Consider the following 12,500-nt stretch of genomic DNA (forward strand, 5'->3'; position numbering starts at 1 on the left):
GCCACATGGCCTCCACACCATGATGTCATTCACCACTGACTTGCTTGGAGGTTCATTGTATGTTGTGTGGTAATAAGGCTTGTACCATGATTGTCTACACGAGACAGTGCATGTATCAGAGCGAGCACGCTGCGGAACTGACCCATCTACTCTTGCTACTAGTGGGGCATCTGTACTGGCAAAACTTTGTCAGTTCTGCACACTTCTGCTTTAGCTGTGCAGAGATGTCCTTCTTGGTGAGTGTTTCACCAGTCTCTTCGCCTGGTTTCTTTTCATAGCTCTCTAGCTGCACATACTGTACATGACATTTGTTCGATGGACTCCTGTAGAGTCACCTGTCATAGTGTCGATCTTGAAGTCGTCATTGTCGATGATCACGATAGCTGGCTTGCTGTCTGCGATCTCATGTGGGTATGTTGCTTATGCCTCCACATCCATCAGAGCCCAATGGTCATAGAGGAGCAGTGTATCTGCATAGCTGATGGAGACACCGCTCTTGTGCAGAGTGTCTACCAGATCTTTATTCCTTGTCATGCCATGGACATTTACGCCCAGGTTGATAGCAGAGCTCTTACTCTGCAGCGTGCTCGCTCTGTGATACATGCACTGTCTCGTGTAGACAATCATGGTACAAGACCACCACCTAAAGAGCAGCGAGTTCCAGGATACAGTGGTGCCCAGTCCTGCTGTCATCCACCACCCAATAAGAGCAAGCCTTAATATCACACAACATGAACCTCCAAGCAAGTCAGTGGTGAATGACATCATGGTGTGGAGGCCATGTGGCAGAAGAATATTCCATTCTCCTTTCTTGTTGGCTCACTCAGCTCAAGGCGGAGAATCCAGAAATGTTCAAGGACATCCTCCCAATCCTCGTACATTTCCACCAGCTGATGTCCTACATATATGCCATCTACAAGCGATTCAAGGGCTCTGGAATGGCAGACACTCTGGTTACAGCAGGGGTAGTAGTGGAGGGGTTGGTAGACCAAGCATTGCAGACGGGACGTGCGGCAGTGCATCCTGCTCTGGAGAGGGATTCTTATCCAAAATCTACTGTACAAGATTCTTGAGCACAAAGAACAAGGACTACCTACCTCACATGACAAGGGTCTACAGACCAACAAGGATACAGTGCAAACACAGGGATTAAATAGACAGCGATTAACAGGACACAGGTGAACTCAACAGACAATCAACACTGGGATAGGCTGGGGGGCTAAGAGGACACAGGTGGAAACACTGACACAATCACAAGACTGGTTAGACAAGGCAGGTAAAAGTAAGTAGGCAGACAGGAAACACTGGGAGCAATGCTACAAAATAAGGGTGACAAATGAGTTGACCTTTAAATTCACCTTAAGCAACTTACCTTTCTAGCTTTGCATACAGAATACTCTTTTATGTTAAGCTATAGTACTAATTTAATTTTGGTTCATCATGAAATTGTGATGGGATGAACATATTCTCAGTAGCCTACTGAGACCCTATTTAATGGGAAACCGCAAATCAATAACTGTTGTTTACACACAAACATTGACTTTATTGACCTCAGAGATTACTTCTGTGTACTTATACTGTATATTATTCAACTCATCATGAGCAGAGCTTTCATTAGAGCCTAATAAGAAGGCTCTGTGACGATTTTGAAAAAAAGCCTTTTGGAGCTCATAATTGGCAGCCATCTTGTATTTGAAGGTCAACAATAGGTCAAATCATTATGTAAACACCAAATATGTATTCCTTGACCAAAATAAGGTCTGGAACCATGTATTGTGCATCATTGTAGGTCAAACCATTAAAAAGTTCATTTTCACGGCTGCCATTTTGGATTTTGGTCTCTCACAAAGTTTCCCCGCCCTTTTTAAAAATACACCCCGGCCAAATTTGTTTAATAACCCTCCTAGATGACAAATCCATTGAGAAACGGACCTTTGCTCTCCGCGGTCACGGAAGTGCCAAAAATGACCCTACTATTGGGTAGAAGAGGACGAGTGAAACTTTTGAGCGTTTCACTCGTTCGGTGCAGTTTCACCGCTGCACCGCACATGTAAACACAACAACGACGCAACCACCCGAGTGTACAAATGGAACCAAATGGACGCTTACAGCCCCCTTAAAATAGTGATGTAGTGAGCCAATAAAATTCCTCTTCCTTGTTAACCCGGGCAGCGCTGTTTGGCACAACTTGCAGCTATCAATACACTTTTAGACCAACATGTTTGTGCCAGCGTGAGTGATTAGATTTATTTCTTGATCGCCTCTTGTTTTGATAGTTTAGACATGACGTCAGGGGCCGCTGCACTCGATAACAGGCTCGACAAGGCTAAAGCTTATCGATACCCGGGTCTCGATAAATTCATGCCCGGGTATATAATGTACCCGGTTTTCGAGCTCCATCCCTACTTGCGTCGAGAACTAATGGAGAGTGGACATTACCGCGTTTGGCTAAAAACAGTTAGTAACATCATACAAGCATACAAGCTAACTATTAGCCAAATTCGGCTAGCGCTCAGACGAATCCACTGAGAGAGGCGTGTCTAGTCCCATAGCTTGGGAGGACGAGAGCGCCCATTGGCTTAAACGACAGCCAATCACGCAAAAAAAGTGTTGAATACATGTCGGAAATCTGTCGGGTCAGAGTCAGAGTGAATACAGAGCCGCGCTTTCAGCTGGCGGCTAAAAATAAGGTCTGCACACTGGATCATGCTCCTAAGCTTAAGAGTTTTATACAGGGGGTCCGGGGCCCCTAGGGGGTCCTCAGAGTTACTACAGGGGGTCCGCCAATTCTTTGTGTGTGATGGAAACATTTGCTGAAAATTTTCGGAGAGTTGGTGTAGAGGGGAAAAAAGAGCCAATGGTCAAGTTGACTAAATATTGGGTTTTATAAGGTTAACTATCTGAAAATACACATTAGCATGAATCCAACTGTCTATGAAATCTACTAGGTTTAATCTGCGACCCAATTTTATACAATATGTAGTGGTGGGGGTCCCTGCTTCATCTGTCTCTCAGCTAAGGGGTCCTTGGGCTGAATACTTTACACCCTTGGACGTGACGTTTCGTGCCTATCGGTAGGCAGTATATAGGAAAACATGCCCTAATTTGCATATTTAGATATACAATTTCAGAAAACTTGTAATACGATAAATCATTGTCTTCATGTAAGTAATCAACTGGGGAAGTTTCATTATGATAACTATTTTTTAAATAACAAAAAAAAAAGTGTGATAACTATGAAAAAGCTAATCCTGTGTCTCCTGTATCATATATTTATTTACTTATATTGACCCTATGAACAATTTAATATAGGTATGGTTTTGCCCACTCTTTCGGTAATGAAATCTTGTCTGGCTCATGGACTATAGAGGAAGCTTTTATGACCACGGTCATTAAATACCAACTACTCATTACATACCATCTCATAGCTGAGCTGTACCGTAGGTGCGTGCAGACTATTTGTTTTTATTTTTGGCAGCCTAGGACATATACCCACAGACTGGTTGTTAGAGGGTTTCAACAACCTGGGATACCCAAAAAAAGGAGGCAAAAAGGCTGGCAAAGTATTGTGCTGTCTCTGCTATAATTGGCAGCTGCCAGATATGGCGGAGACGCTGTTACTTATACCCATAGACTAGAGTACTGAGTGACATGCTTATTGTATCATGAAGACATATGCCATGATTTTGAGAATGTAACCTTAAAGCAACTTTTCCTCTTCTACCCCGAATTTGAACTCGGTTTCCTGCGCAAGCGCTGACATGTTTTTACCATTGAGCTAATAGAGCCTGCATGCTTGCTCAGGGGATAAATTGACCATTAGGTCAGAATTCGTGTCAGATCCTGTGTCTATGTGAGACATGACCTTTGAAAAAGAAAAATGTCACTTCCGTCCACTCCTATGTTATGAGTTGTAGAAAAACACATCTAGCTCGGATTTCTTCTTTTTTTGGGTAAAAACAAGCCTTATTGAACGGGCGATAGCAATAAAATGGCCAATCGCGGTTACAAGATTTTTGTTCCTGTGGATAGAGGAGACCCTCCTCCACCCCCCAGACACCCTTTGTTTACATGTGTACACATGGCGGCCCCCGCGGCTCTCCAAAGATCGTCAATATAAGGTAAAAAAAAACACTGGCATGGGGATGAAAAACAATGTTTTTATCTGGCAATCAATGTGTTAAAAGAAAGTTACATAGTGCCTCTTTAACTGTACCTTTAATATGTGTGTCCTTGTATGCTCTCCTTTATGTGGACATGAATACATTGTTAAAGTGTGTGTGTGTGTGTGTGTGTGTGTGTGTGTGTGTGTGTGTGTCTGCGTGTGTGTGCTTGTGTGTGTGCGTGTGTGTGTGTGTGTGTGTGTGTGTGTGTGTGTGTGTGTGTGTGTGTGTGTGTGTGTGTGTGTGTGTGTGTGTGTGCGTGTGCATGTGTGCGTGTGTGTGTGCTAGTGACTCACGGCAGAGTTCAGGAGCCTCGTCGCTGTTGTCCAGACAGTCGTTGTCTCCGTCACACTTCCATCTCTCCTGGATACAGCGGTTGTTCTTACAGGCAAACTCCCCCGACTGGCACTGAGGAGGAGGGATGTAGGACGGGTTGGCTAGCGGAGGAGAGAGAGAGAGAGAGAGAGAGAGAGAGAGAGAGAGAGAGAGAGAGAGAGAGAGAGAGAGAGAGAGAGAGAGAGAGAGAGAGAGAGAGAGAGAGAGAGAGAGAGAGAGAGAGAGAGAGAGAGAGAGAGAGGACACAATAATATAGACACAGTGGTGGAAAGTAACTAAGTACATTTACTTAAGTACTGTACTTAAGTACAATTTTGAGGTATTTGTACTTTACTTGAGTATTCCCAATTTCCAATACTTTTACTTCTACTCCACTACATCTCAGAGGCAAATATTGTACTTTTACTCCACTGCAATCATTTGAAAACTTTAGTTACTAGTTACTTTTCAGATACAAACTATGATATTATGAAACATACATTAACCACTTTAGCCCTATTTTAAACATAGGCTATTTGAAAATAGCAGATCAACAAGCTCACAACGCGTCGCATCGCGACGCGTTGTGAGCTTGTAGATCGGCTATTTTCAAATATTTAGTACTTTTACTTTTGGTACTTTAAGTACATTTTGATGCCAATACTTTTGTACTTTTACTCAAGTACATTTTTAATTTTGGACTTTTACTTGTAACAGAGTATTTTTATATTGCAGTATCGGTACTTTTACTTAAGTAAAGAATTTGAGTACTTTTTCCACCACTGTAAAGACATGAGGTGAGAAGTACAGAGAATACAGAGAGAAATAAACGTTCTTCTGAATGACTCATTCCTTCAACAGGACAGTACGAGGGTGGTCCGTGTTTCCCATAGCTAGGCAACCGAACCAGAGACAATACAATGAAATACCCCGGGTTCAAATTCCGGTGCGTTACATTGGTGCCACCATGACGCAGATCTGGTTTCTCCGGGTGGCGGGAGGTCAAAAGGGGGCTGAGCGTTTTTTTGTTTTTTTTTTTTCTGTGAAAGACAGTTGAAACAACTTCTCTGTTCTGGACTAGGTGAAGTAGTCTAGGTATCTCGTTTTTGCATTATTTTGTTCTTGATTTGACTAGGGAGAGGAGTTTTTGGACTAGCAATTTGAGGGTACAATCGACCAACAGCTGTCCAACTTACATCTGTTGTCGGTCTATTTGGCTCAAGATTGAGGTCAGCTGACTATAATGGCTTTAGAACAAACATTGAAGTCCTTGATATCTGCATCTGCTGCTGAAGAGATCATTGGGATTGTTGTAAGAATTATAACAGAGTACGAGGACCTGGCATCCTACAGTGTGTATAGTTTCAATGTAGGCTGATGATAGGTTTTTGGTTTACATAATGTATTAGTTATTATTAGATTATTGGTTTTCTTATGTATGACTTCATTATTAGAATACTATTAGTATGCATTTGATGTATTATGTGTATTATCTTGTGTCCTTGCTTACTGTAAATCGCTCTGGATTAATCCATTGAGACCTGGAACGCATCTGATGTCTTTGGCTATTCAAAAATAGCAGATCTACAAGCTCGTAGCGCGGCACCGAGTGCCGCGCTACGAGCTTGTAGATCTGCTATTTTTGGAAAAAAAAAAAAAAAAAAATCGATTTTTTTTTTCAAAAAACTGTTAGGAATTAGAAAACATGTTTAAGAATCGCCTCAGGTCTTAATGGGTTAAGAGCGTCTGCTAAATGCCTAAACTGCAAACTGTAAACTGTAGCAGTAGAATATCTCCACCAGGTCAAAGGGGGATTCCCCTTTAGGCTAGTGGTTATTCTTCCATCTTTCAGGAGGCCAAAGGGGGAGGAGCTAAATCCCACTTCTCCCATAGAAAGGTGATGACATTCACTGCATCTCATAGAGATAATGTGTACCGATTCACGTGATGTTTGGACCAAACTTTGTAGGAGTAATATAATAATAATAATTTTATAATAATTGGCCTCCTGGTGGGCAGATGAAAAAAAGGCAGATGTTGACAATGACTCGTCATATTTGAAGTAATCGACATAATGTCTGCATGTTATAATTAGCATCTACAGCATTGGTTCTCAAAGTGGGGTCCGGGGACCCCCAGGGGTACTTGAGGGGGTTCCAGGGGGTCCCCAGCTAAATGATGGACAGGGACCAAATGGACCCTTATGGGTCTGTAACTCTGAGAGTGTACAAATGGAACCAAATGGACCCGTTAGTTCCATTTGTACACTCTCAGAGTTAAATTAACATTGATTTTACAATATGAATTGGGGTCCCAGAGACATACCTGCCATTAAATGGGGGTCCGTAGCCTAATGCATGTCAAACTGGGGGTCCTTGAAATTAAAATGGTTGAAATCGCTGCTAGAGAGCCGTAAAAATCTTCTATAATGGGGGTCCCTGGCATATCTTTTCAAATGGGGGTCCGCGGGCTAACAAGTGTCAATTTGGGGGTCCTTGACATGAAAAAGTTTGAGAACCACTGATCTACAGTATATGGCACTGAGGACGGGTTGAGCTACGGACGCCACAGAGAGAACAAAATAAAGAACGTGAGGTGAGACATACAGTAACACAGAGAGAAATAAACCTGTGAATGACTCATTCCTTCTCTGATGCCAACGAGGACAGAACGAGGGTGGTCCGTTTCCTAATAGCTAAGCAACCGACCCCAAGACAATACAATAAAACACAATACCGTACATCCACCCTGTGGTGTGGTGTGGGGGTCTTATTATACCTTTGCAGCTGGTGTTGTCGGCAGGGTCTAGTATCTGGTCCTCTGCACAGGCACACGACCTTCCTCCCGGTGTGGCCAGACACAGACTGCTGCAGCCGCCGTTGTAGACCCGGCACGCGTTGGAGCCTGTTGTGGTACAAACACACACCGTGTGAGGTACAGTATTGATTCATATTCAACGAGTACAACATGGTTAATCCATTAAGACCCGGAACACATCTTTGGCTATTAAAAAAAATAGCAGATATACAAGCTCATAGCGCAGCACTCAGTGCTGCGCTATGAGCTTGTACATTTCATTTTAAATCGTGAAAATTGTTGCAAATCTTTGAATATATTTTTTAAAGCGAACATTTGCAGCTCAAATCTTTGCTTCTGGGGGGTCCCTGGAACAAAACAATTTGAGATGGGGGTCCGCGGCGAAATACATATCATTTTGGGGACATGAAAAGGTTTGAGAACCACTGATATAATTTGAAAATAGCAACCCTACAAGCTCACAATGCGACGCATTGCTTGAAGATCTGCTATTTTCAAAAAGTTTTGCAATAAAATGTGTAATATTTGGAATATGTTTGAAACATTCTAAGAACTCAAATGCTCCCTGAACCCTCTGGCACAAAACATTTTAATGAAAATATTTGAGAACCACTGGTTTAAAAAATTATAAAAACATTTGGAAGCAAGCTTAAATAAGCAACTACACTTTAGAAACAAGCCCAAAAAAGCCCAAAAAACTACCAACATTTACAAGCGACTTTACAGAAAAACAAACCCAAAGTCGCTTGAGTAAATGTACTTAGTTACTTTACACCACTGGTTTTCAGCATGACGGACGGACGCTCGCTACGTTACCTTGCTGCTGCTGGGCGTCGTACATGCGTATCTCGAAGATGGGCGGTCTCTCGTTGCGCAGCAGCGTGGCGGCGCCGGTGGTGGTGTCCAGCTTGTAGATGCTGCCGCTGCGGTACTCGTTCCAGAACAGGAAGTGCTTGTAGTGGCACAGGCCGAAGGCGTGGCTCAGCTCCTGGCCCTCATAAACCGTCTGGTGATGTTAGGAGACAAAAAACAAACACACTGTTCATGTACAGCATTGGTTCTCAAAGTGGGGTACCAGGGGGTCAGGGGGTCCCCAACAAAATTTGTTAATAAAGCATCACTATCATTTTAACCACTTTATCCATATTTTATACTTTGGCTATTCAAAAACAAGCCTCATTCAACTGGCCACAACTACGGATTACTACTACCGGACAATCCCCCCCCCCCCCCCCATTTCTACGAGACCCCCGTGCGTGTAATGAGGCGATCGCCGTGAGGACGCCGATCACAGAAAATATTTCATTTTTTAAAGGTTAGTAAAAACACTCGAAAATCGCTTCAATATCCATATCCACAGCAGCACAAACTGTCATAAGAATGATGGACTTTTAACCAGCTGCCAACGTGACATGAGACAAAAATTATATGTTTTCCCTCTGGATTAAATCAATCTGATTGATGATGATGATTGATGATGATTCCCACAGAAGTATTTACATGAACGCTGAATAAATGGATACGGTGTTTTTTTTTTACACGCTTCACAGTCAGTCATCAAAACAGAAAAAGGTTCTGACATGTAACAAAATAGCAATTCCAGCACTGCTGCCCCCGGGGCAAAACATCTGAAAAAACACATGGACCCTAGCTGCATCCAGTGCTTGGAACCGCTGTTTATTTTCAGTGGTGTAAAGTAACATTTACTCAAGTATTGTACTTCAGTACAGTTTTGAGGATTTTTTTACTTTACTGGAGTTTTTCCAATTTTCAATACTTCTACTTCTACTCCTCTACATCTCATAGGCAAATATTGTATTTTACTCCACTACAATTATTTGAAAACTTTAGTTACTAGTTACTTTGTGGATATAAATGATTAGATTATAAAACACTTTAGCCCTATTTACATAGGCTATTTGAAATTAGCCGATCTACAAGCTCACTTGTGAGCTTGTAGATCTGCTATTTTCAAACATTTTAGTACTTTTAAAAATAGCCAAATAGCCGACTTTTTGAAAATAGCCGATCTACAAGCTCACAACGCGTCGCATCGCGACGCGTTGTGAGCTTGTAGATCGGCTAATTTCAAACATTTTAGTACTTTAACTTTTGGTACTTTAAGTATATTTTGATGCCAATACTTTTGTACTTTTACTCAAGTAACATTTTGAACACAGCCTTTTACTTGTAACAGAGTATTTCTACATGTGGTATTATATTGCTACTTTTACTTCAGTAAAATATCTAAGTGCTTTTTCAACCACTGTTTATTTTACAGCTGTGTTTTCTATTGAAAGTACAGCAGGGCATATTATTCACATCCATATTTTTTCACAGAGAGGCAAAGAGTTCATTTTTAATGCACCACATTATCTGGAACAAACTCCCCCAGAAAAGTGCAGGTCTGCAACTCTGAGCTGTTTTATAAATCAAAAGATGAAAACTTTTCTGTTTACCTCTGCCTGACTGAGCGCTTTGACTCTGTGTCATTTAATTCTCGTGTTTTCCTTTTCGTTTTTAACTCTTTAATAACTACTTTTAATTGTATTCGCGACCGTGTTCCTTTTTATAATGTGTTTCTTTGTTTTCTCTTTTAAAGGAGTAATTCACAAAAAAAAAAACATAATTTCTATCAATTGCACACCCCATGAAGCCTTGAATTCATGGATTATTTTTTGTTTTTGTCGCATTCCTAAGCCGCTCATTTGATGACCGGGTGTATTTCCGGTAGGAGACTCAATGGAGTCTACTTTGAGTCTCCTACTGGATACATTAGCATCTTTCCGCCAGTAATCAAATTATTGGCTTTGGAATGCGACAAAAACAAAAAACAATCCATGAATTGAAGGCGTCATGGGGTGTGCAATTGATAGAAAATACGATTTTCTTTTTGGGTGAACTACTCCTTTAACCAGTTAAAATCTACATTTGGTTGCCCCAGGGCTCTATACTTGGTCTGCTAGTATTTCCCTCTCTACACCAAACATCTTGACACCTTGTGAGCTTGTAGATCAGCTATTTTCACCCCAATATTTGCCCCAGATTAGGGACCCTAGGGTTCATGTGGTTAATGTTGAAATGTGCTATCCTATATCAACCCAAGGGGGTCCGTGACATGAAAAAGTTTGAGAACCACGGAATAACCTCAATGTGTCGTCATGGCAGCATGCGCAAACAAATCAGTCAGCTCCATATACGGAGCTAGAACAATAACTACCATATATGGAATTTGGGTTTATATTTGTGACCAAATATGGCACCGGCCAGCAGGCGGACCAGGACAACAGTAGGTGTGAGGGCCGTGAAGTGAACCCAAACTCTAGATGTTCCCGAACCTCTTAGTACAAATAAACTGGCCTTGCCTTGAAGCAACAGCGTGGTCAGAATATTCTACTAGCCCTGCAGTTATTAAACCGGAGAAGGCGAGGCCAGGATGGACGTTATACCACATCAGAAGACATAGCTTCACGTTCTCCTGGGAGCTAAACGTCACTTTAATACCTCAAAGTGGGCTCTTAATGTGCAGAGAGACGTGCTACAGACATTCCAACAATAGAAAGTAACAGGCAGGAACATCTACTTAGAATGAGTCATTTCATTGTGATTCTGACTGGACCATTATTCTGATTATAAGTGGAATAAATTGCTCTCTGCCAGAGGGGTCTTCAACCCGGGGTCCGGGACCCCCTAGGGGCGGACCTCAGAGTTACTACAGGGGGGGCCGCCGAATCTTAATCTTAACTCATTCAGTGCCAATGATGTGTAACACGTCCATTTTTTTTCCTAAAGCCCAGAGTGCCAATGACGTGTAACTGTGTTTTCAGTGTTTACGCTAGATGGCGCTGTTCCCCAACCTATGAGTGATCCTAAGACTTCTGGAGAAGAGTATACCCGGAAATAATGTGATCACAACACACCCAGCCCCGTCCGATATTTTTTTTCTCTGCTTTCTTGTTTTCTTCTGTGTTTTTGGCGAGAACAAGCTATATTCAACAGCCAATAACTAAAGAACGGAAGCAGAGACGCTCCTCTGTCTTTTGCGACACTCGGTGTGTCGATCGTCCGGGGAACAAAATATTCTGTGGTTCTTGAAAGGTGCCAACATGCTCAAAAATACTGGCACTGGCTGACTAAAAAACGTGAAAATTTGTTTAAAGCGAACATTTTTAACTTAAATCTTTGCTTCTGGGAGGTCCCTGGAACTAAATGAGTCACTGCCCATCTTTCGCCGCAGGCTGAAAACCCACCTCTTCAGGAAACACTATCCTTCCTCTTTGCCTGGCCTACTTGTTGTTAACTAGTTGTACGAACTCTTGTTTTATTTTTGTATTGTTTTATTGGATCTTGTTTAGTCGATACACTTATTTGTTTTAGCTCGTGCTCATTTGATTTTGCCATTTTTTGTCTCATCTGTTTAAGAAAGTAGGTAGCTGATATATTGCACTTTTACCTTAGCGCTAGGTATACTCTTGGTTGCTTGTTTTTGCAGGAAATGTACTTAAAACTTCTGGTGATTAGTAGTTTTCGTTCCCTACCTATGTTGAATACACTTATTGTAAGTCGCTTTGGATAAAAGCGTCTGCTAAATGACCGTAATGTAATGTAATGTAATATTCTAAATTGGGGGTCCGCGGCCAAATACATATCTAAAAATGTTTTATAAATCCTAACTGTACTGTATGTTGCTATATCAGTGGTGCTACAACATTTTCATGTCAAGGACCCCCCAAAATGATATACAGTATATTTGGCCGCAGACCCCCATCTCAAAATATTTTGTTCCAGGGACCCCCCAAAAACAAATATTGGAGTTAAAAATGTTCGCTTTAAAAATGTATAGATATATATTCAAAGATTTGCACACATTTTCAAGATTTTTCAAAAAATATCAGATCTGCAAGCTCATAGTGCGGCACTCGGTGCCGCGCTATGAGCTTGCAGATCTGATATTTTTGAATAACCAAAGAAATCTAAAATGTCACAGATGCTTTCCCGGTCTTAATGGATTAATAATAATAATAATACTGACCTTGCGCTCAGAGGTGTTGAGGTAGACCATCTCGATGCGGTCGTAGTAGGCGTCCACCCAGTAGAGGATTTCGTGCGGGATGTCCAGACTCAGGCCGTTGGGCCAGAGCACCGTCTTGCTGGTGAGGAACACGTTCCGGTTGGTTCCGTCCATCCAGGCGCGCTCGATCTTCC

At 41.9% G+C, this 12,500-nt stretch overlaps 1 protein-coding gene across 1 annotated transcript in view; it reads right to left on the reverse strand.

Annotated features, from left to right (window-relative positions):
* The window catches only part of LOC311049173 (low-density lipoprotein receptor-related protein 1-like), a 220,935-nt gene that overhangs the window by 147,358 nt on the left and 61,077 nt on the right, over nt 1-12,500 (reverse strand). The window contains exons 11-14 of the mRNA XM_084062652.1: nt 12,328-12,500; nt 8,112-8,301; nt 7,257-7,382; nt 4,460-4,600 (exon numbers count right to left, since the gene is read on the reverse strand). The exon at nt 12,328-12,500 is cut by the window's right edge and continues 50 nt beyond it. Of these exons, the coding sequence (XP_083918778.1) occupies nt 4,460-4,600; nt 7,257-7,382; nt 8,112-8,301; nt 12,328-12,500 (630 nt within the window). The remainder of the gene's footprint in view (nt 1-4,459; nt 4,601-7,256; nt 7,383-8,111; nt 8,302-12,327) is intronic.

Source organism: Gymnoscopelus microlampas (genome assembly GCF_963454915.1).
Source record: "Gymnoscopelus microlampas genome assembly, chromosome: 7".
NCBI classification, from domain to species: domain Eukaryota; kingdom Metazoa; phylum Chordata; class Actinopteri; order Myctophiformes; family Myctophidae; genus Gymnoscopelus; species Gymnoscopelus microlampas.